Source organism: Anomaloglossus baeobatrachus, chromosome 6 (assembly GCF_048569485.1).
Source record: "Anomaloglossus baeobatrachus isolate aAnoBae1 chromosome 6, aAnoBae1.hap1, whole genome shotgun sequence".
Lineage (NCBI taxonomy): Eukaryota > Metazoa > Chordata > Amphibia > Anura > Aromobatidae > Anomaloglossus > Anomaloglossus baeobatrachus.
The window spans coordinates 147,813,176-147,839,611 of NC_134358.1; the positions used below are offsets into that span (position 1 = coordinate 147,813,176).

General features: G+C 41.7%; 1 protein-coding gene across 2 annotated transcripts in view; it reads right to left on the bottom strand.

Annotated features, from left to right (window-relative positions):
* The window catches only part of MAPRE2 (microtubule associated protein RP/EB family member 2), a 252,174-nt gene that overhangs the window by 26,999 nt on the left and 198,739 nt on the right, over window positions 1-26,436 (bottom strand). For both annotated transcript variants that reach the window (XM_075353292.1, XM_075353291.1), the window contains one exon: window positions 5,132-5,345. In XM_075353292.1, coding sequence (XP_075209407.1) covers window positions 5,132-5,345 — 214 coding nt within the window. The remainder of the gene's footprint in view (window positions 1-5,131; window positions 5,346-26,436) is intronic.

The following is a 26,436-nucleotide window of genomic DNA, read 5'->3' on the forward strand; positions in this document are numbered from 1 at the left end:
GAGGTAAGCCTTTAGAGGTTGCTCTCGTCATCTTTTGTTGTAGCTCCACATGCTCATCTGTTCTCTACACTGAGCACATATGCTGCGGTCATTTCCTGCTGCACTGCACAGATCCTATCCACTGTGGTCAGCCATGTTTCACATAGAGGAATGCTATAACTGCTGGACAGGCACTTTGTATCTGGACTCATTCCAGTTCACATGACTGCGTGCTTCTTCTAGTGAAAGTAACATTACCTCACACACAAAGGTATGTGCGTATCCTTTCCCACCAGCACAGAATCCCCCAGCCCATTCTGTTTTACTAAAAATATCTCAACTGGTAAAAAACTGAACCATTAAGTGCACAGCTTATAGGTTTAGAGCAAAACCATAAAGGTATGAACCAGTAAAAAGACCGTACAGAAAATGATGAAATATGTATGCCAATGTAGTCCAAGCAAGAAGCATCTCCAAAACTGCAGGTCTTTAGGGTGTCCTGGGTATGCAGGGGTCAGTAAGCACCAAAAATGGTGCAAGAGAAGACCCAAGTCTTGCCCATTGGCAAACTAACAGATCCATTATATGGACAATGATCTAAATACAGAGAAATATGGAGCATGATGATCAAACTGAGATGACCGACGTTCTGTTCTGAGCTTATGTTCTGCTGAGAAATTTTGGGTCATGCATTTATATAGATGTTATTTTGACCTAAAACATTGTTACAGACCAAGTATTCATAGCAAAGATATTTCCTAATGGCGATAGACATTTTCAGCAGGAACATGAACAGTAGAAAGTATTTTTTTGATCAGATTCTGATCTGAAGAATTCAGAAGCCAAATCTGATCCATAGAGGCTGCACCTAACCAAGTACTTAAAGGGAACCTGTCACCCGTTTTTTCACTATGAAACCAAAAGTGTCACCTTCTGCAGCTCCTGGGCTGCATTCTATGAAGGTGTACCTTGTGCCCTGACTCCCCTGTGGAGCGCAGATGAGATGTGCTCATTTTCGTATACCTGTCACTCCTTGTGGCCTTCTTCGCCATCCTCCTTTCATGATTGACGTGACGACGACGCAGTCATCATGCACACTGCTTGGCCAAATCTCGCGTCTGTGCAGTAATTCCCGCGAGACTATGGTCGGCAATGTGCATGATGTCCTCTGCGTCATCCTCGTACCCGACCATAATCCCGCACATGCGCAAACACCGCAACGGCTCGTGCAAGGGTGAACTGCGCCTGTGCGAGCCAGGGAATTACTGCACAGACGTGAGATTTGGCCGAGCAGCCTGCATGATGACGGCGGCATCTTCACGTCAATCATGAAAGGAGGATGGCGAAGAAGGCCACAAGGAGGGACAGGTATACGAAAATAAGGACATCCATCTGACCCATACAGGCCATAGCATACTTAACAGTCAGGTTTTATAAAGTTATATTCAGGGTCTGCAAGGGGAGTCAGGGCACAAGGTACACCTTCATAGAATGCTGCCCAGGAGCTGCAGAAGGGGACTTTTTGGTTTCATAGTGAAAAAAATGGTAACAGGTTCCCTTTAAAGGGCCAGCTGTTAATTTCAGGTATCTTATGGAATCCGTGTCTAGATGGCCATGAATGTTTTGCCATGAGGAAAACTTATATGACGTTAGTGTTGATGTAATTTACAAATCTAATCATTGTTTATATTGCATTACTGTTTAAGACTGTCCTAGTGTTAGGGTCCCATTACACGTAGCGATGTTCCAGCGATCCCGACAACGATACAACCTGGTCAGGATCGCTGTTACGTCGCTAGTGAGCTGGCAAACAGGCAGATCTAATTAACAACGTAGCAATGATACGGCGATCCATATAACGACCTTGACCTCGGTGGTCGTTGGGACCCTGTCACACAGCAGCTATTCTGACGACTCAGACCTCGATAGAGGCATAGTGTTTCCACCCAGGCGTGCCAACGAGATTGCTTGTCGTTGTTATGGCGTCAAACACAGCGATGCATGCTGCTCAGCGGGACACCAACGATCAAAAAATGAACCGGGACGTTCAGGTACAATCGGCGATATTGCAGCAGGGGGGGTGGTCGCTGCTGTGTGTCACACGTAGCGAGATTGCTAGCGAGGTCGCTGTTGCATCACAAAACCTGTGACGTTTCAGCGATCTAGCTAATGACATCGCTGTGTGTAACGGGGCCTTTAACTTATTATTTTCTCGGTCAATCAGCATTTCATTGTTTTTCCAACATCGGATATTTACACATAAAAAAAATGCTAAGAAGAATTAACATATACACTCAATATCAAAACTGCTTTCTGCACATATGTTCAGTCTTTTTGAGCTTTTTTTTAACCACCTTAGGCTAGGTTAACACTTCCGTTGTTTTAAATCCGTCAGGTTCGTCAGCAACGGATCAGTCGTTTTTTTTAAATCAGATCTTTTTTTATTAAATCATTAAGGATCAATACAGAGAGTATTTTACTTTTCATATAACTGATAACAATAAACAGATAAACACATGTGATTTATAAATCAGGTTCTTTCTCTGCATATATGTAAATATAATAGAGTTCTCAAATCATAATTATATTATATAGCTTGAGCCTACAAACCTCGTGGCTCTACAAATAAACAAAACTTAAATTATGCAATAATGCCTCAGACTAACAGGAACACCTCCTCCATCAGCCGTGTCGCTCCACATCATATTGCTATACTCTCCCGCCCCTCCCTCTCCGTGCAGTCATCCATGAAACCATTCCAGTCCTGTCTCACCTCTTCATTCAAAGTCCACTTCGTCACAGAAAAAACTAGTTTTAATTCCCTTCCTCACACATGCCATCACTGCAGGCACAACAGTAACCGGTCCAGCATTGGATCAGTCGTTTTTAAGTTGTCAACTGATGCAACGGATGTGTTTTTCACAGGATTCCTTTCACAGGAATCCTGTGAAAAAACTGATCCGTTGCGTCCGTTGCATCCGCTATGCGTCCGTTTTTTGAGGGATCAGTCATGTGGGTGTGCCAAACATGCTGGGCATGCTCAGTAGACGGATTACGACGGAATCCAGCACCATAGACATACATTACAAGTGTGACGGACTGCGGGGGATTCCTGCGTGGTGCGTCAATTTTGACGGCCAGAAAAACGTTACATTCTGCGTTCCTCCCGTCCGGCGGTCAGTCAAAAAACGACTGACCACGACGCAGCGGATCCAACGCAAGGTCATCAGTCGCAATCCGCCACTAATACAAGTCTATGGGACACAACGGAATCCGCTAAACGGATAGCGTTGTTTACCATAGCCGCGGATTGTGACTGATACATTTTAATGGAACTGTGAACCTAGCCTTAGGCTTTGAAAGTCATAAATCGGCTAAAAGATATCACCTTACCATTCTTCAAGTACTTTGGAAGCTGCTCACTTTTATATACACAGTTAAAATAAATGACCAATAAGATGCCAAAGACAAAGCTTCAGTAAAAACATGGTTTACAAAACATTGCGTGCAAAAACCCCAAGACCTCATTCAGACTTTCATTGTTCATTTAGAGGTTTCATTCATGTTTTCAGGGATAGAAACATACCTATTATAAATTATGTGGCTGCTCACGTGTTTTTTGTGCACCACGTGTCTGCAAAAAAATCATGGAGGCATACAAGTTTGGAGTCTGAAGCACGAATAAACTTCACCCACACAAGTCCATGGGTCAGTGAAAATCACAGATGGCACACGAATACTATCCATATGCTGTCCATTGTTATGTAGAAGCTATGCAGTTTAGGGTATTCTTTTTTTTCATACGAGTAAGGGCTCATTCAGACATCCATGCACATACAGAATGCACTGCAAAATTGTCAGTTTCTCTGATTTTTCTCTTCATATGCACCATGTCACACAGCTAGGTCAATCAATGTGTGGATGAAGAACCACCACATCAAAACCCTGTCATGGCCAGCCCAATCTCCAGACCTGAATTCCATTTAAAAGCTCTGGAATGTAATCAAGAGGAGGATGGATAGTCACAAGCCATCAAACAAAGAAGAACTGCTTTGCACCAGGAGTGGCATAAGGTCACCCAAAAGCAGTGTAAAAGACTGGTGGAAAACATGCCAAGACGCATTAAAGCGGTGATTAAAAATCATGATTATTCCACAAAATATTGATTTCTGAACTCTTCCTGAGTTAAAACATTAGTATTGTTGTTACTAAATGATTATGAACTTGTTCTCTTTGCATTATTTGAGGTCTGAAAACAATGCATTTTTTTTTTGTTATTTCGACCATTTCTCATTTTCAGAAAATAAATACAAAATTTATTGCTTGGAAATTCGAAGACACGTGGTCAGTAGTTTATAGAATAAAAGAACAATTTATATTTTATTCAAAAATATATCAAGAGGAAAATCAGAAAAACTGAAAATTTGACAGTGGTCTCTAAATTTTTTCCAGAGCTATTACTTACACACACACACACACACACACACACACACACACACACACACACACACACACACACACACACACACACACTCTCTTTTGAAATGCAGCATCTACTACATAATTAAAAATGTTTTGCTCAAAACCAACATAAGATTAAAGTGAAATTTTACTTTTGAACATAATAAAATGTCTGTAATTTCTTAAAAGGGATTTTGTAATGACTCCATGGTTTATCTGTCAATCGTATAGAGATGAGATATAAGCTCAGGAGACATCGATAAGTAGTCTCTGATGTCAGAGAAGAAAACAAGAATGACTGAAACAATAATGGAATTCAAATAAAATTTTATGAGTCTGAACAGGGGTCATGTAGGGTCTCCTGGACCCCGAGGATGTGCACATTATTTATACAATGACAAGACACCAAGAGAATACTGAAACACAACCCCAATCCTGTGAGGAATGATGCTTAGAGCAACTCACATTCTTCAGGCATTACCAAACACAGGCAAATTAACTTTCATTCCTAAAGTAAGATTCAGCTCCGTACCACTAAATGTCCATGTAGTATAACCATTCCACCATTCCCTGTATGTGCATTTATAAAAAAACAGCATCTCTTTGATCATATACTGTACATAATGAATTCCTATGAACACGATCATCTAGAAAAATAATGTTCTATGTCTCCTTAGACATAGGTCCGTACCTGCTGTGGGGGAGTTGGCATGATGAGACTTTTTTGGCAGGTTGAAGATCTGTTCTCCGGGGTCTGGGGGTGGCAGGGCATCCTGTCCTTGTCTGGCTTCCATTGGATCATATTCTTTACCATCGTAGTTTGCGTCAAAGAATTTCTTAAACCATTGAATAAAATCCAGGTTGTCTTGGAATCGTCCTTTGACCAGCTTTTCTACTGGTATGACCTAAAAAAGTAACCAATAAAGAGTCAACTGAATATTTTACAGTATAGGAACAATCAAATAAATATACAATCATGTACTGTAAATTCACACCTGCCGTAACCACAGGAGTAACATTGTGGATTCCAAATTCCACAGCGTGCCCTTAACTCTACATACAATTTTCTTCACCATTGTACTGCAAACAGAGGCTGATTTACACTGAGAAAAATCTGGAGCAATTCTAAATAACAAAAAAAAACCTGACCTTGCATTTATCATGAACTATAAGCTAAAACTGAAAACCAACCAAAAATGCATTATTAATTGCAGAATTCTAATCTTTTATTTTGGCCCCACTATTCAATTTGTGGAGTTGTGCACTGCAGCCACACCATCTACATATAGTAATCTCCTATATATGTAATATGCCATTTAGTAGCTATTCACATTGCCATTTGTTTAGTAGTTAAAGAAAATCTGTCACCAGGTTTTTGCACCTAATCTGAGAGCAGCCTAATGTAGAGACAGAGCTCCTGATTCCAGCTTAAGGTCCAGTCACATATAACGAGATAGTTAACGAGATCGTTACTACGTCACAGTTTCCGGATCGTTGTTAAGTCGTTTGTGAGATCGTTGGTGAGATGTCACACAGTCATTTTCCCAATGACTTTAGAACGATGCAGCGACCTGTATAACGATCTTGTTGGTCATTGGGACCCTGTCACACAGCAGCTATGTAACGATTCCGACCTCGAATAGGGGCCTAGTGTTTGACGTTGTAAGCTACATAGGCGTGCATATGCGTCGCCTTTTCCCACACCCCTCCGCTCCGATTGGTGGCAAATACTGCGTTCTGATTAGGCGGCCGACCTAGAAGACAACTTTGTATCGCTTTATCCTTTGTCCCTTATTGAGCCTTGCTCTGAGGATAGAACCTGCGACTTCAGCTACGATCCGAAAAGCAAACAAGCAATCGGGAACAAAGTACAAATGAATCCGGGTGTAGTCTCAGGTTCTATCTTCAAAGCAAGGCTCAAAAAGGAACAAAGCATGAAGCGATACCCAATCAGTACTGTTCTCAGCGCCAACCAATCGGTGCAGAGGGGGCGCGGAAAAGGTGCCGCAACTACACGCCTACGTGTCACACTAAGTTCTTATCTAGGTCGTTAATGAGATCGTTGGTAGGTGTCAAACATACAGATCCATCCTGCCCAGCAGGACTCCAACAAGCCAAAAACGGCCCAGGACATTCAGCAACGACCAATGATCTCACAGCAGGGGGTGGATCGTTGGTACGTGTCAAACATAACGAGATCGCTGGTGAAGTCGTTGTTTCGTCACAGAAACTGTGACGTAGCAAAGATGTCGTTAGCGATCTCATTATGTGTGAAGTGGCCTTTACTGGGTTGCTTTGTGTAGTTTTGATAAAATCACTGGTTAATCAGCAGCAGATTATCATTAGAGGGCTACTTGACATGCTGCCAGGTAGTCAACACATTCATGAGCTCTGTATAACTGCTAGATCTGCAGCAGAGAAAACATTGATTTTACCAAAATGACAGCAAACAGCTCAGTAAGTGACACATGGCTGTAATCAGGGTCTCTGTCTCTATATTAAGCTGCTCTAAAATGGGGGAAGCAAAAAACCTGGTGACAGATTCCCTTTAAAACTTTATCATTATAGGTATTTCTACACAATTTATTGATAAATCTAATCCTATATTGGACAGGTTACCTATCCATATATTTTCTGCTCCTACAATTAAATAACCTGTCCAACACAGGATTAATCCTTATATTTTTGATCCTTACACACCCTGCTGATACATCTAGTCCTATATTGGACAGAACTTTCAGCTGTACATTTCATATAATACATATTAGCATTAGCGAATATGCACTAATTTGTTCTGGCATTGAGCGAGGCAGAGACCATCTAGTTGGAATGTGGCCAGGAGCAATGTATATCGCATATTCGCTCGCATACTGACCGCCTCTGACACAGGAGACGCCTCACAGCCCACAGTGCATGAGAGCATAGAGCGACACAGAGTGACTGCAGACTTATGGATTTAGATCGGACAACCCCTTTAATGGGAACCTGAAAGGTCCTCCACGCTCCCCAAACCATCAGCATTTATCTATTCTTTAATAGATACCCCGCCTAACAAACCCATTACAGTGTTTGACCCTCACAGATGCTAGCTACATTTATTCGGTGCTGTTAGATTTGAACAGTGGGCTCTTATTTTTAAATACTATAAAGAATATAAAATACCAGCTTTAAAATTAATAAGATTTTTATTTTATTATTAGCATTTTTGGATCATTAAAGACTAGCTACTATTGTTGTCCTATGGATTTCTTGTTTGTTTTTTGTTTTTTTTAAAAGGGTATATTAGTCAGCAAGTTTTTGCTATTTTATCTCAGAGCACCATGATGTAGGAGCAGAGACCTTGATTTCAGCTATGTGTCACTTATTAGGATGATTGTAGTTTCAATAAAATCAGTGGTTAATTAGCAGGAGATTATCACTAGATTACTAGTCGTCTCATGCCATGCAGTCCTCTTGCTGTGTAGCCCCATCCCCAGCACTGATTAGCAGCTTTCTGCCATTTTAGAATGTACACAAAAAGTTGCCAATCACTGGGGTGGGCGGGGTTACATAGGGCTCAACATTCAGAGGACTGCTAGATCTGCAGCAGAGAAAACAATAACATATCAAATCTACACAAAGCAGTCAAGTAAGTGATACATCACTGTAATCAGGGTCTATATCCCATCATCATTCAGCTATCAGATAAAGGCAATCTGTTACGAGATTTTTGCTTTAACAACTGAACATTGCAAATTGTTAGGTGGTTAGTTTTACCAGAACAAACATAACATTTAAAGGGTGCCTGTTTGTAGAGAATGACTGATCAAACCAAATGCAGGCACCTGATGCACCCTTGGCCTGGTCAAAAATTTAAATACACCAGCTACCTCTTTTCCATGTGACTTCACCCTTCTCTGGCTCTATGAAGTCAGAGATGTCAAATCAAAGAGAGAGGGAGTGGAGTCAGAGGGAAAATAAGTAGATGGGAAGGTTCACTTAAAAAATGTTTAGCCATGCCAAGGGTGCCCAAAGCACCTCTGCTTGGTTTGGTCATTCTATGTTAATAGATACCATTTAAAGGGAACCTGTCATCTTCTCACCTGCGGGGCTGTCCGATCTGAAGAGCGTCGCTGTTCCCGGGTCCAACGACTGCACTATCCTTGCTGTTCTCGCGTCCAGCGCCTCCTCTATTCTTGCGATCGCTGTCCTCGTTGCTTTGTGTGGATGACGTGTTCGTCATCCACACAGGCCGGCATTATGCTCCTGCGCACTTTGCACTGTCCTGCTGAGGGCAGAGCAAAGTACTGTAATGCGAAGGCGCATGGAAAGGGCAAAGAACAGCCGTGCCTGCGCATTACGATACTTTGCTTTGACCTCAGCAGGGCAGAGCAAAGTGCACAAGAGCGCACTATGTCGATTACACTGGATGCGTCATCCACACGACGCTAGAAGAACGGCGTTGAATGGAAGAGAGGATGTGCTAGACTGAGAACAGCAAGGATAGAGGAGGTGCTGAACCTGAGAACATCGACGCACAACGGATCAGTCCCCCTTGCAGGCGAGTAGGTGACAGGTTCCTTTAACAATGGCAAATCCCCTATTTATTATATTGATGACTGGACCATACAATACAAGCACTTTTTATCATTTACCTTCTGTGCCTCCCCTATTTCCTCATAGATTGTAAGCTCGAGTGCAGGAGCCTCACTCCTCTTGGTATCTGTTGAATTGTGCTATTCTGTAGTGTCTCATAATATCTGTACATGTCCCCCTGAATTGTAAAGTGCTGCGGAATATGTTGGTGCTACATAAATACAAATTATCATCATTATTTTCTGGGTCCAGTCTATAAGAATTACATTTTTTAAAATCCTTGTAGGATATTTTTTCTATATGCATGAGGGCTTTTATCGGTCATGGACAATGGGAAAAAAAAAAGTGCCTTAATTTTAGTGACTGTACACTAATTTCTGAAAGTAACCCAGAATGAAATTGGTCTTTAGTAAGATGCCAGTACATAGAATACTTAACCATGTGAAGATTTTGTGATTAGCATTTTTGCTTGCAGATTTTCAGAAAGTCTATGAGATGCCTTAAGTGTTGTACATATGTTCAAGAATTTTTCCTTGCAGATTTGGTTGCAGAAAAATATCTGCAGAATGTCAGTCAGTTCTTTCTGCGTTTTTGGCTGTGTGTTTACCATTGAAGAAAAAAAAAAAGCATAAAAAAACCCCACAGCAAATCACGGCAAAAATGTGCATTTTTGCTGCAGTGTTTTTCCTGCAAGAAGATGGAAGATTTGATTGCACAATGTCTACACCAAATCTGCAACATGTGCACAGAGTCTAACGGCCCTCTTCTGTCTCGAACCAGCTCCATAGCAGTACACATGTTGTGTAAAATTACGGTATACAAACCAAACTACAGGAACAACAGGAGGGGTCAATTTTCCCTTTTCCTACGATCCCACCTTTTCATGGGAAAATTAAAAAAATAAAACTAAATATGCCAACTAATAGTGTATTAAATTTATGTTTCTTTTCTATAGATATTTTTACAAGGAAATTATATTCTAATTTGCAGCACTCGCTCTCCAAGTACATAACCACTGAACCATGAGAATCAGTAGACAAAACACTACTCCTTATCTTGTGAGAGATGGATAATAGGAGAGTCATGTTAACAAGTGATATCTACAGTAATCTACAGACAGTATATTTTTGGAATACTGATGGATGGGAACCTATTCAGACTATAATGTTACATGGGTGCATTTTTCTATAAACCAAGTAAAATGTTCAGTTAACTTTTTGTTTAAGTTCGCAACATGATATAGAACAGCTCTGATCCTGTCAAAGCACAAACCCCATAAATTCTTTGAAGTTTTCCAGTATTATCAGTAGCAGTAATATGTCTAAGTCTTGAAAGAGTCCCCACACACATCAGCTAAAAGTCAGCTGAAACGACCAATTTCGACAATAGCAACTGATTGTTAACTAATTAGGAGAAGCAAATGATTGTTTGCTTTAACTGATGGCCGAGTGACGAGATGTTTTTTTTTATTTTACTAGTGAAACAACTATTTGTTCGACTGATGGATGGTACAGCTTGCTGTGGGTTCTGACTGTCTTTCCTAAAGTGTACCTACCTTTTCTAAGCTCAGAAGCCATAGGAGTGACATCAGGTTTAGTCATTTTCTTCTGTTTATCCCTTTTTATTTCATGTAATTGTATATACTTTATTGTTTTGTCCCCCTTTGTAACATATTTTGTATAATTTTATAAACACTGCAGGCTTTCAAATTAAATATATAAAACTTTACAATTTTCTTTGTTCCTCTTGCTCTATTAACAGCATCCCTAAAGCCATGCGTTACCTGTAACAGGTGTCCAATCAGCCTGTAAAATGATTGGTGGTGGCAGCTAGTAGTAATCCTTTACGCTAATGTGAAGGTGGAAGTAACTGTACAGAGATAAATAAATTATAATATATAAAAATAAAATATAATAATTATATATATCCCCTTAACGACCGCCGATACGCCTTTTAACGGCAACAAATTAGGGTACTTCTTCCGATCCGCCGCTTTTTAACGGCGGTCGGAAAAAAGGGTCTAGCGCCCCCCAGAGTCAGAAAATTTCCGGGGTCACAGCTGCCGGGCGTAGCTGAGACCCTGGAGATCATGATTCTGGCCGTTTTTTCCGGTCCCCGCTCACCTGATGACCGGTATACACAGTATACCGATGATCAGGTTACAGTAAATGACCGCGCCGGTAAAAAATCATTTATCTCCCATCTGGCATAAACAAACATGTCAGACGGGAGATAAATCTCATCCCCCGGTCCTCTCCAGTCCCCCGGTATCCCCAAAGTGCCCCCTCCGACCCCCAACCCCCTCCCGAAAATCCAAGATCGCCGCGCGCACCGGCGAGCACAGCAGCGCGCCGGCCGCATTTACACTTTTCTTATGGTTTCTGTCGTATGTGCCATAACACATGCGACAGAAACCTGCTCCCCAGGCCCTGCCGGGTCACCCCCATCCCCCCCGGTGTTCCCCGGTGTCATACATACCTGTCGGAGCGCTGATCCCCCGCGGCCCCCTCCTCCGGCTCCTTCACAGCAGACGCCGGTCCCATGTGCAGAGCGCGGCTGTCAGCTTCCTGTGTTCAGGACGCTGGCTGCTGCTCGGCACACTGCAGCTGTGACCCAGGGAGGGTGGGTGCAGATTCTTTGCACTCACTCTCCTCAAATGGAGGGTCTGCACTCCTAGAAAATGGGGGATACGTTCCCTGAACGTGCCCCCCATATTCTAGAAGGTCCAGAGTCGACGTGGGACGTCCAAATGGATTACAGCGGATTTTTTTTTTCTTTTCTTTTCAATAAATTGGTCAATCAGGGAATGTTTTGGGGAGTGTTTTTTCAAATAAATTTTTTTTTGTTGTCAATTTTTTTTTTTATTACTGTCAATTAGTTATGTCGGGTATCTGATAGACGCCGTGACATAACTAATTGCTGGGCTTGATGCCAGGTGACATTACACACATGGTATCAACCCCATTTATTACCCCGTTAGCCAATGCACCAGGGCGCGGGATGAGCTGGGGCGAAGCGCCAGAATTGGCGCATCTAATGGATGCGCCACTTCTGGGGCGGCTGCGGCCTGCTATTTTTAGGCTGGGAAGAGTCCAATAACCATGGCTCTTCCCACCCTGAGAATACCAGACCCCAGCTGTCAGCTTCACCTTGGCTGGTGATCTAATTTGGGGGGACCCTACGTTTGTTTTTTTTTTTTAATTATTTATTTATAAATAATTAAAAAAAAAAAAAAAAAAACAGCTTGAGGAGCCCTCCAAATTGATCACCAGCCAAGGTGAAGCTGTCAGCTGTGGTTTGCAGGCTACAGCTGTCTGCTTTACCCTAGCTGGCTATCAAAAATAGGGGGGACCCCACGTCATTTGTTTTAATTATTTTTTTTTCTTTTTGGGCTAAATACAAGGCTAGGCACCCTTTAGTGCCACATGAAAAGCACTAAAGGGCGCCAGCTTAGAATATGCAGGGGGGTGGGACGTTATATATGTTTGACATCTATCCATTCATCCATTGTAGCATTTTAGGCTATGTGCCCACAATCAGGGTTTGCAGCGTTTTGGGCGCAGAGTGTTTTCCCTGCGTCCATAACGCTGCGTTGTGCAGTAGAAGCACAGTTGAAGGATTTTTAGAAATCCCGTGCCCACTGTGCTTCTTTTCTCCGCAGCATAAACCGACCTGTGGCGTAGCTTCCCGAGACTCAGCATGTCAATTTATGCTGCGGAGATGAGTGTGCTCTGCAGGTAGCATAGAGCTCCACAGCAGCCTGAACCCAAATCGTGGGCATGGGCAGCTGTGTTCTCCCGTGGACAACACTCACATCTCTGCAGGAAGGCTGACACTGTGTACTGGACGCCGTGTCGCTGGATCATGGCCACATAGCCTAAAAGAGAGAAATTTGTTGCTACAGCAACATTTTTGTGAAGTACCTGTGGATTCAAAATGCTTACTATACTCCTGAATAAAATCCTTGAGGGGTCCAGTTTCCAAAATGGAGTCACTTGTGGGGGGTTTCTAATGTATAGGTACCCAAGAGGCCCTGCTAATGTGACATGGTGCGCACAATTTATTTCAACTTTTCCAAAATTCAAATGGTGCTCCTTCCATTCCAAGCCCTCCCATATATCCAAACAGAGATTTTTGGCCACATATGGGGTATCCCTGCGCTCACAAGAAATTGGATAACAACCTGTGGGGTCCACGTTTTGTTGTTGCCTCTTGAAAAAGTGAGAAATGTGATGCTAAAGAAACATTTTTGTGAAAAAAATGAAAATTTTCAATATGGCAACCTAAGCTTATCAAATTCTGTGAAGTATTCGTGGATTCAAAATGCTCAATATACACCTAGATTAAAGCCTTGAGGTTCCTTGATTCCAGAATGGGGCCACTTGTGGGGGGCCTCCACTGTTTAGGCACTTTAGGGGCTTTCCAAATGCGACATAGCGTCCACTAATTATTCCAGCCAAATGTTCAGTCAAATTGCACTCCTTCCCTTCCAAGACCTGCCGTGTGCCCAAACAGTTGATTTCCACCACATATAAGATATCACCAAACTCAGGAGAAATTGCACAATAAATTTCATGGTGATTTTTTTCCTGTTACCCTTGTGAAAAAAAAAGCTACCTGGTTGAAGTAACAATTTTGTGGTAAAATTTTATTTTTTTATTTTCATGGCTCAACGTTATAAACTTCTGTGAAGCACCTGGGGGTTCAGGGTACTCACCAAACATCTAGATAAATTCCTTGAGAGGCCTAGTTTCCAATATGGGGTCACTTGTGGTGGTTTTTTGCTGTTTACGTACCTTAGGGGTCCTCCAAATGCAACATGGTGCCCGCAATCTTTTTCAGCCAAATTTCCTTTCCAAAATTCAAATATTGCTCCTTTCGTTCCAAGCCCTCCCATTTGTCCAAACAAAGGTTTCAGACCACATGTGAGGTATCACCGCGCTCATAAAAAAGTGGGTAACAAACATTTGGGTCAAATTTTTGGAATTACCTCTTGAAAAAGTGAGAGAATTGATGCTAAAGCAACATTTTTGAGAAAAAAATTACAATTTTCAATATGACAAAGTAACGTTATCAAAATCTGTGAAGTACCTGTGGGTCCAAAATGCTCAGTATACCCCTCGATAGAAGCCTTAAGGGGTCTAGTTTCCAAAATGGGGTCACTTGAGGGGGGTTCCTGCTGTTTAGGTACCTTAGGGGATCTGTAAAAGCAACATTGTGCCCGCAATGTTTCAGCCAACTTTGCTTTCCAAAATTCAAATACTGCTCCTTTCATTCCGAGCTCTCCCATTTACCCAAACAAAGGTTTCTGACCACATGTGGGGTATCGGCGCACTCATAAGAAAGTGGGGAACAAAGTGTGAGGTCCAATTTTTGGTGTTACCTCTTGAAAAAGTAAGAAAATTAGTGCTAAAGTAACATTTTTAGGTAAAATGTTAATTTTTATTTTTTTTCATTCCATATTACTTTAGTTCCTGTGAAGCACCTGAAGGGTTAATAAACTTCTTGAATGTGGTTTTGAGTACCTTGAGGGGTGCAGGTTTTAGAATGGTGTCACTTTTGGGTATTTTCTGTCACCCAGGCCTCTCAAAGTCACATCAAATGGGATGTGGTCCCTAAAAAAATGGTTTTGAAAATTTTGTTGAAAAAATGGGAAATTGCTGATGAACTTTGAACCCTTCTAACTTCCTAACCCCAAAAAAATTTTGTTTCAAAAAATTGCGCTGATCTAAAGTAGACAAGTGGGAAATGTTATTTATTAACTATTTTGTGTGACATAACTCTCCGGTTTATGGGCATAAAAATTAAAAGTTTGAAACTTGCAAAATTTTTAATTTTTTTGTCAAATTTCAGATTTTTTCACAAATAAAATAAAAAAAATCATCCTAAATTTACCTCTAACATGAAGCCCAATATGTCACGAAAAAACAATCTCAGAATCACCGGGATCCATTGAAGCATTCCAGAGTTATAACCTTATAAAGTGACACTGGTCAAAATTGCAAAAAATGGCCTGGGCATTAAGTACAAATCTGGCTTCGTCCTTAAGGGGTTAAATATATAATATATATATATACATATATAATATATAGAACCAATTCACACACAAGAATCAGAGAAATTCAGATAAAAGAATAAGTCTTTATTGAAAAAAAGTAAAACCAGAGCAGGGGTGTAATTACATAACAGTGCAAAAGGTGGCGTGCATGAGCAGTGAGGAAAATCCTAATGTCCGGTTAAATGTATAAACAATCAACTCAATATAGCCTCAAGGGAGCCCAGTACCAGGGATAAACTAGATTGTACACCCCATGGTGGGTAGTATCCCTCAAGAAACTAATATATAAAGAGAGGTATATCACCGGACAACATTTACACTCACCGCTGAAATGACGCCAGGTCCCGCCTACGCACGTTTCGGCGCTAGCCTTCGTCAGGGGGGCGTGCGTATATATACATACACGCACACACACACACACAGGAATCGGTTGCATATATACTATATGCTCACTGTCAGTTCCGCAATAATCGGCCTAGTAGTGAAAACAGCTGCAGCCTTGTACATTAATCATCAGCCAATTGCACAAGTGTCCTGACTGTTGGGTGAAGCAGAGTGCTGTTGGTGAGAAGTTGGTGGCAGCAGTGGGATATATCAGTGATCTCCAAGGCTGTCTCAGTCTGTCTCTGTGATGTGTATGGAGGCCTTATAAGGGTTTTTCACTTTTCTTGTTAGAGTAGCTTTCCTCACAAATTGAACAGCATGTCTGTCCATATAATGGCTACTATTGAAGGAGCATGTGTTTTACAATTTGAGGAGGCTAATGGACCTTTCTTGTCACATGTTCCTCCCTAAGCAGCCACTGTATGGGCAGAAGTGTTGTTCATTTTGTGAAGAAAGCTGCAAGACCAAGAAAGTGGAAGACAATTTTACTTTTTTTTTTTTTTAGCCCATACCACAGATGCATCATTGAATTGAGATCTGGGATATTTAGAGGTCACATCTACACCTTGAACTCTGCTATGTTCCTCAAACCAATCCTGAACAATGTATGCAATGTGGCGACATGTCTGCAGAAATGTTTTCTGTTGCTGGAACATGTCAGTAACAACCACATGAATGCCAAGATCCAAAGTTTTACCAGTACTGTAGAACATTTTCCAGAGCATCACAGAGTTTCGTCAGCCAGCTTGCTTTCTTCCTAAAGTGCAGCCTGGTGCCATGTCTTCTCCAAACAAATGCGCACACACACATGGGCATCCCAAACAAGATTTATTAGATCAGTCCACCTTCTTCTATTTTATTGATTTGTGGTCCAGTTGTGATACTAGCATGCCTATTTCAGGCATTTTGGTGGCCACTCTGACCGGTGTGTGACTATTCAGCTCCACACAAACCAAGCTGGTATGCTCGGTGTTTGGACAGCTGTGTTTCAGAACCTGCATTAAAGGGGATAGCCACTTTGTATTATTTTTTTTACAAATGTTAAGAAACATGCAGTAACTCATTTACCCCAGGAATACAGATTTCTTCATTGTGAAGTGCCGACGCCTCATATTGCAGTGCTCTAGTCCAAAACATGGCCGCTGATTGATGGGAATGTGACCAGACTAGTGCACCAGCCGCTACCAATGAACAACACTGGCACCTTGCATACACTAGTTCCTAATGCTGTACTTAGGGGATACTGGAGGCATCTGATGGATGGGCCTGGTAACACTTCCCTCCATCAATGGACCACAGCACTGTGAGGGTCTACACATGAGTGAGATTTTGCCACCTAGAACCCTATTACCAATTTACCACTTGTCCTTCGTTGGACCAGTTTTAGTAGGTACTAACCAGTGCATACATTTGGAGATGCTCTGACACAATTATTTAGTCATCACATATCTTTACACTTGTCTTTTTTTTCTGCTTTTAACATATCGATTTCAAGAACTCCCTGGTCACAAGCTGTCAAGTGCCATTGTCATAACGTTATTAATTTTACCTGTCAGTGGAATTAATGCCATTGTGATCGATGTATATACATGTGACATCTGTAAAATGAGACAGAGGTACTCATGCAGTCACATGAGTAAGTTTAAATACTGCTATAGGTCCACATACTTAAAAATGCATCTAAGCACCTGGAAATACTCTGGAGAAACAGTGGGTATTGAAAGTATTTTGACCCCTATAAATTTTTCACGTTATTTCATTGCAACTATTTGGTAAATTCAGAAAAGTTCATTTTTTTTCTTATTAATGTACACTCTACACCGCATCTTGACAGAAAAAACAGAAATGTGGAAATTTTTGCAAATTTATTAAACAAGAAAAACTGAAATATCACATGGTCATAAGTATTCAGATCCTTTGCTCAGTATTGAGTAGAAGCACCCTGCCTTTTGAGCTAGTATAGCTATGAGTCTTCTGGAGAATGATGCAACAAGTTTTCACACCTGGATTTGGGGATCCTCTGCCACTCTTCCTTGCAGATCCTCTCCAGTTCCGTCAGGTTGGATAGTGAACGTTGATGGACAGCCATTTTCAGGTCTCACAAGAGATGCTCAATTGGGTTTAGGTCAGGGCTTTGGCTGGGCCAGTCATAAATGGTTACAGAGTTGTTCTGAAGCCACTCCTTTGTTATTTTAGCTGTGTGTTTAGGGTCATTGTCCTGTTGGAAGGTGAACCTCAGCCAAGTCTGAGGTCCAGAGCACTCTGGAAGAGGTTTTCTTCCAGGATATCTCTGTACTTGGCGGCATTCATCTTTCCTTCAATTGCAACCAGTCGTCCTGTCCCTGCTGCTGAAAAACACCCCCATAGCATGATACTGCCACCACCATGTTTCACTGTTGAGATAGTATTGGGCAGGTGATGAGTAGTGCCTGGTTTTCTCCACACATACTGCTTAGAATTATCACCAAAACGTTCTATCTTCGTCTCATCAGACCAAAGAATCTTATTTCTCATAGTGTAGGAGTCCTACATGTTGTTTTTTGCAAACTCTATGCGGGCTTTCATATGTCTTGCACTGAGGAAAGGCTTCCATCAGGCCACTCTGCCATAAAGGCCCGACTGGTGGAGGGCTGCAGTGATAGTTGACATTTTAGAACTTTCTCCCATCTCCATCTCTGGAGCTCAGCCCCAGTAATCTTGGGGTTCTTCTTTACCTCTCTCACCAAGGCTCTTCTCCCATAATTGCTCAGTTTGGATGGACGGCCAGGTCTAGGAAGAGTTCTAGTGGTCCCAAATGTCTTCCATTTAAGGATTATGGAGGCCACTGTGCTCTTAGGAACCTTGATCACTGCAGACAGGTGTGTGCCTTTCCAAATCAAGTCCTATTAGTTTAACCACAGCTGGACTCCAATGAAGGCGTAGAACCATCTCAAGGAGGATCACAATGAAATGGACAGCATGTGACTTAAATCTGAGTGTCTGAGCAAAGGGTCTGAATACTTATGACCATGTGATATTTCAGTTTGTCTTGTTTAATAAATTTGCAAAAATTTCTACATTTCTGTTTTTTTTTCTGTCATGATGGGGTGCAGAGTGTACATTAATGAGGAAAAAAATGAACTTTTTTTGAATTTACCAAATGGCTCCAATGAAGCAAAGAGTGAAACATTTAAGGTGTGAATACTTTCCGTACCTACTGTAGGTACATGCAATATCTTCACTTAATGCGTATATATACAGTACCTCAGGCACCTTATTGCAATAGCACTTTTATTAAGACAAATATGCTATATATAGTAAGTGGAATAAATCGATTTACAACTGATTGATCTGCTGTGGTTGTTGTGGTGTATGCAAAATCATTATGTTGGTTGCTTTATACACATAAGTACTCTATTGCATTATAATGTTTTGCTGCTAAATACCTACATGCTGTTAGATAGTCTATAGCACTTTATCACACTGCAGTGCGAAGTGAGTTACATATTCAGATGTGTTGATGATTTTCTTATCTTGGTTGGGTATCGAAATTGGGGGTGCACACAGTTTTTAAAAATTATTTATTTAAATAATTTAAAAAAGCCGCATGGGGTATCCTCGTGTTTTGATACAAAGCCAAGATAATGCACAGCTGGGGGCTGTAGTAAATGCTTTATCTGCGCTGGGTATCAATATACCGGGGACCCTACACCATTTTTTCCATTTCTTTTTACACTTCACAACCAATCATAGATGCCGGCATGCCAGCAGTCTGACTACAACCAATCACAGACACTGTCACAGAGGGTGGGCGGGGGAAGCCGTGAATATGCATGAGAGTTAATTATCGACCCGGAAGCAGTGTGACGAGTGTGCGGGAGACTCAGTTAGTATAACTGTCCTGCTCTAATTCCCATATTTCTTCCTTTTGTAGCCCGCAGCCCCTCTAACACCATTTTACAGCACACAAGTTCAGGTCCCCATAGACTTATATATGGGGTTTGACATCGTGGCTCAAGTTCGGGTTCAATCTCGAATCGGACTTGAACCCGAAGTTGCACTCACCGAACCCGAACATCTGCGGGTTTGGCCATCTCTATTTATTTTGCCTGCATCTTTAGTCTTTTCAAATCCGTGTTCATTTTCTTACCCTTTAAAAGTATGGACACACCTGGCATGACACTAAAATACTACATTACTGCTCAAGTTTATAATATTTTAAAAGCATCATCAGAAAATATAATTTTTACTGCTGCTATCTTTAACGTTAGAGTAAAGCTGGGGTCACACTAAGCGACAGCGACGTCGCTGTTACGTCACCATTTTCGGTGACGTAACAGCGACCTTGTAAGTCGCTGTTATGATCGCTGCTTAGCTGTCAAACACAGCAGAAGCAGCGATCATAACGTCGCTGTGCTACATGTGCAGAGAGCAGAGAGCCGCGCTTAGCGCTGGCTCCTTGCTCTCCTAGGTACAGTACACATCGGGTTAATTAACCCGATGTGTGCTGCAGCTACATGTCACAGTGCAGAGAGCAGGGAGCCGCGCGCACTGCTTAGCGCTGGCTCCTTGCTCTCCTTGCTACAGTATACATCGGGTTAATTACCCGATGCGTACTGCAGCCACATGTGCACAGAGCAGGAGCCGGCACTGGCAGCAAGAGCGGAGGCTGGTAACGAAGGTAAATATCGGGTAACCAGGGAAAGGTCTTCCCTTGGTTACCCGATGTTTACGCTGGTTACAGCTTACCGCAGCTGCCAGACGCCGGCTCCTGCTCCCTCTGCTCGCTTCATTTCGTCGCTCTCTCGCTGTCACACACAGCGACGTGTGTGTCACAGCGGGAGAGTGACGACCAAAAAATGAAGCTGGACATTCAGCAACGACCGGCGACCTCACAGCAGGGGCCAGGTCGTTGCTGGATGTCACACACAGCAACAGCGACGGGACGTCGCTGCAACGTCACAGAAAATGGTGACGTAGCAGCGATGTCGTTGTCGCTGTGTGTGACACCAGCTTTACCTGTCCTTGACAATAATCTTAAAGATATCTGTGTTATTTACTAACCTGTTGTTTCTGCTATAGGATCACTTTCATTTGATTATAGTTCAATAAATGTCACATAACGTAATGTTTTCCTAAGGAAAAGCTAATAAGAAGATTGTGGCGGTTCATAGAATTGTAAATCAGCAATCCCAAATAATTAGTATGCAAATAAGCATTAAAATATACACCTTTATTGATATAGATACTAAAAGGAGCAACCTTAATTACTCTAGTATAAACAAGTCAAGCTCATAAAGCCATCACCACCTATGGTGAATACACCATGGCCACTTGAGTCAGCCTAATGAAGGACATTCCAATCAGGGGTCCTATCTGGTGATGGCCACAAGAGATAATAAACACAGGAAAAAAAAACTAAACAAACAAACAAATAAAGTGACAATGCTGTGAGCAAAGGACAGTGGTCCAATTGACAAAAAAACACAACAAAAGAAATAATAAATACCTAAAAAAACAACAAATCAATGTGCGCTCATATTCCTGACAATGGTCAGTCATAGATAGACATTAATACACAATGGATTTTCTAGGTATTAAAATAGGAATGGTCTCATCCAGTCCTTTTTCATATGAGGGCATGCAGTCTCTCCATCCGAGTCAATAGAGTCGACCCCCATTTACTAACCCTACTACTCTTTGGATTCAGAAAATAAGAAATGACTGCTGCAAAACCATAGTGTCTCTGACACTATGGTTTTGTGAGGGCTGGCAACAAGGACCTGACTGATAATTACTGTGTCCCCTGAAGAGTCTTAATGACGAAACGCGTCGTGATGTCATCAGGGTCAGCGTAGGGGTCCAGCTTGAGACCTTAGATGTGGTCCGTCCTTGTTAGGACGGAAGTCTGGGGCAGCAGTTATTTCTTATTTTCTGAATCCAAAGAGTAGTAGGGTTAGTAAATGGTGGACGACTCTATTGACTCGGATGGAGAGACTGCATGCCCTCATATGAAAAAGGACTGGGTGAGACCATTCCTATTTTAATACCTAGAAAATCCATTGTGTATTAATGTCTATCTATGACTGACCATTGTCAGGAATATGAGCGCACATTGATTTGTTGTTTTTTTAGGTATTATTTCTTTTGTTGTGTTTTTTTTTTTTGTCAATTGGACCACTGTCCTTTGCTCACAGCATTGTCACTTTATTGGTTTGTTTGTTTAGTTTTTTCCCTGTGTTTATTATCTCGTGGCCATCACCAGATAGGACCCCTGATTGGAATGTCCTTCATTAGGCTGACTCAAGTGGCCATGGTGTATTCACCGTAGGTGGTGATGGCTTTATGAGCTTGACTTGTTTATACTAGAGTAATTAAGGTTGCTCCTTTTAGCATCTATATCAATAAAGGTGTATATTTTAATGCTTATTTGCATACTGTTCATAGAATTGTAAAGGGGGAATAAAATGGTAATTTTAATGTATTTCAATTGGAAGGGAGAAATATGGAAATTGAGCTGCAGAAGATAAGCAAGACAGCATCTCAAAGTAAAGGAACCAAACTACACCGTAATAAATTCAGGTTAACATTATTATATGTGAGCAAGAAACTGGGGACAGCATTGTAAAAGAAGAACCTAAAAAAGGTAGAGATTCTGGTTATCGGCACTGCCAGACATCTCCATCTATGCTTCGTAAAAATGACATGATAGTTTAAAATAAATAAATATATATGTAGTGGATATATCCAAGTAATAAGGTGATCACTGGAAGGAACTTATTTCTGCATCTGTGTAACACGAGGAGTTTGTTGTGGAATTGCGCTAATTCATTGTGAACTTCACCCCTCCATGTTGAAAGAGGGTAAAATTTGCAGTTATAAATCCCTAAGATATAATATATAACTTTATGAAACATGTATTGTAAAAAACGTATATAAGTAAACTGCACCCGAAAAATAAAAACCACTGCAAAAAATGCAGCAAACGCCAATAACGGGGGTAATGTACAAACATTGGATATGATGAGGGGTATGTGCTCACCGGATTTGGTTGTGTAGCACACTACAACTTCAAGGTATGTCAGCTGCTGCAGGTCACACGAGGGATGAAACAGGAGAAAGTGGAAATACAGTGTGACTTCCATCCGTACTACTAAACTTGGCTAGTGAAAGGATGTGGGACATACAGAGGATTCTTGCAGTTTATTTTCAACGCGTTTCAAGGTATTCTAAACACTTCATCACGAAAAACCACATTACAACATAATAAATGCACAAAGAAATCACCTCCACATACGACTGAGATCGATACTCATAGTATATACCGTACATAGAAATATCTAAAAGAAAGAGTATTTTCTTTTTTTAATATTCGCAAAATAAATTATACATATATATTTCTCACTAGTTTTGTACCATTTGCATATACATGTCATGTCAGCACAGTTATAAAATAGTTTGTCCATGTTCTCTTTTATATAGTGTTACTCTTTTAATCAAACTGACAGTGAACTCTGAGATGTTATGTGCTCATCTTTGCCACCTTTTTAAATTGTGGATGCCTTGATATAGACGCCTGTGCCTTATTATGTTGTAATGTGGTTTTTCCTGATGAAAAAGTTGGAATACCTTGAAAAGCGTGGAAAATAAACTGCAAGAATCATTTGTGTTTCCCACATCTTTTACCAGCCAAGTTCAGCAGCACAGATGGAAACCACACTAATTCAATATTTCTGCTGCTTGCGAGTCACACACGACTCATTTTCCATACACTTCAAGAAAACCATGTGACGACATGCAATTTATTTGTGATTTGTCCTTTTTATCACAGCAAAATTGCTCTAAAATAGTGATGCGACAGCAAGTTGCACCGATATTTTTGGTTGTTTCACGCCTGTGAATTACTGTTGCGTGACACATTGCTATGGAACCTCAGCCTAAAGGAAATCTGTCAGCTGCAGACATGTATCTCTACCTTAGATTCAACCAGACAACATGTGTTGGAAACCACTACATCAATGCAAGCCAGAGAAACAAAAAAAAGTGGTATAACTCAAATATAAAACAAAATATTTTATTTCAAATATATAAAATCAAAACATAATATTAACAAAATTCACAGCAATAAATCCTCAATAGAAGGTGAGCTGGTATCATACATATAGAAGTATATGAGACGTTCACAAAAACATGTCAGCAACAGTTAGTAATGGTATTCCATCCATGGTTTAGAAGAAAAAGTGTAACCAAACATCTATTAGGGCTTTAACAGTTAATCAGCCTCCGTAAAGGATAGTATGATCCCTAAAAAAGTATGGACATCAGAAACTAACCATGTACTGACCAGTAAGATAGATACCGCAACACCTGCCTGTCCCAACGCGCGTTTCACCTTCTTCCTCAGGGGACGTATGCTGGACAAAGATGGATCGAGGATATATATACGTTAAGCAATCACTTGAATATCGAAAACATGTGTACTGACCCCGTTACTTGATTGTGTACATGGAGCAGCGTGTCTGCCTTAAGGGCGTCTCTTCCGGCTCATCACACTGATAGCACTGATAACCAATCATGGATCTTTATGTCAGTATTTGGACCACCAATGGGGCACGGCATAGCTATGATCAACTTCCGGCTGGCCGGGCACGTCATCCCGCAAAACACATAAGTCGTGTTAAGAAAGCACCTATACTGAAATATATATAAGTATCGCGGCGTCCCTAGTTGCCGTAATAAACTCAAGAATCATGATTTGGTCAGAATATACGTCCACCGGGACGTTTACCTCCAAATGGGAGCCTCTCATTTGCTGTGACGTAATCACCCGGTCCGCCAATGGGGCACCGCAAAACCGCATCCAGTCTCCGGCTGGCCGGACACGTCAGCCCGCACAGCGTACAAATAATGCTGGAACTGAGCATGCATCAAAAAGCGTAGGTGTACTGCGGCGTCCCTAGTTACAATATTAGCCATCATGATGACTGGATTATACGCCCACCGGGACGTCACCTACGGCTCATCACATTAAGAGCCAGTTATTAGCCATCACGTCAGTGCTCAGAACAGCTCAGCCCACCCCACCAATAAGGTACGGCTAAACCATAGCCAGTTTAAAACTGGCCAAACACGTCAACCCGCACTTCATGCGAGCAGGGCTAGGAACAGACATATGTACGGAAGTACAGGCATGTCACAGCATCACCGGTTACCCAGAAATTTCAATTGTCCCAGATCCCTTCACAAGGTTAGTTAGGACCCAAATTACTGGATAACCAGCAAGCCATCCATCCTGTATCTTATTCCATTAGTTATCTTTCTTACCCAATCAGGGTCTATAGTGTGTTATCCTGAAACCCCCCACATAACATCCGGACCCCGTGATGTCCAGCCTAGATCTTCCCCATTAGTACTACCCAGTCTACAGACCATCCCAACTATAATTTCTCCATAGTGTCAATTACCGATTCCAGTAATTGACAAAATCGTCTTGACAGCACGGTAACCATAGGGACAGGAATCAAGGTCTCCATCCCATTGCGGACTCAGGTATAACCATCCTATCCTTTACGGAGGCTGATTAACTGTTAAAGCCCTAATAGATGTTTGGTTACACTTTTTCTTCTAAACCATGAATGGAATACCATTACTAACTGTTGCTGACATGTTTTTGTGAACGTCTCATATACTTCTATATGTATGATACCAGCTCACCTTCTATTGAGGATTTACTGCTGTGAATTTTGTTAATATTATGTTTTGATTTTATATATTTGAAATAAAATATTTTGTTTTATATTTGAGTTATACCACTTTTTTTTGTTTCTCTGGCTTGCATTGATGTAGTGGTTATCCAACACATGTTGTCTGGTTGAATCTAAGGTAGAGATACATGTTATACCACTTTTTTTGTTTCTCTGGCTTGCATGTATCTCTACCTGCAGACATAGTGGTAATCTGGAGGTAAATTAAGTTTTATATGTTCAGCTCTTGAACTGGAAGAGGGGAAACGGGGAGAAAATGTAATTCTCCTTGCGGTCGCTCACTTCCAGTCATCGGGGAAGTGCTGGAATCTGTGATAATCACCGTCCAGCCAGCGCAACTACATCCTGTGAATGTGGACAATGCCTAAGTGGTACAAAACATTGTAAAGCTGCATCAGGCTGGCTAGAATCAGTAGCTGGAGGATCGTGCTTGTCTCCTGAGGGATATCTCTGACTGCAGAGTGAAGCATAACGCTAATCTAGCCACATGGCAATTGTGGCTCTCACCCGAGATATTGACTGGTTATGTAAATTGAGCCCAGCGTTTCAGAACTTGAGGAACAGAGAATTTGCCAGGTGAGTTAAAGAGGTTTTAGAATAAGTTCACACAGTGCGTTTTTTGCGGCGTTTTTGCGCAGTTTTCGGGTGCGTTTTTGCTCAGAAAACTGCATGACTTTGCTTCCCCAGCAAAGTCTATGAGTTTTCATTTTTACTGTCTGCACACAGCGTTTTTTTTCAGCTGCGTTTTTGTGGTGCCACAAAAACGCAGCATGTCAATTATTAACGCGTTTTTCACTGCGCTTTTCATCCATTGAGTGCAATGGATGTTGAAAGACGCAATGAGAAACGCAAATAGGTGCGTTTTGGTGCGTTTCTAAGACCAAAAACGCAGCTATAAACGCAGGAGGTGGGTAGTAAAGTGACATGTACAGGAAGAGGATTCCTTCTGTCAGTAAATACAGAAGCGTGAATCCTCCCGGTACAGTCACTGCCGCTTCCACCTCCAGTCCTGTGCATGTATGCTGCCGTGCGGCGTCATGTACGGGCAGGAGGTGGAAGCGGCTGCGAAAACAAAAGTGAACAGTAGAAAAAAAAATGTCATACCTGTCTGCAGGGTCCCGGTGCCATGCCCGCTCCCAGCTCCTCCTCCCGGTACCGCCGCTCCGGGTGTGTGCAGTCTCCCCGGGTACGTATGCCTGGATGCAGGACCTGGCGAAGGATCACCTGATGCAGTCA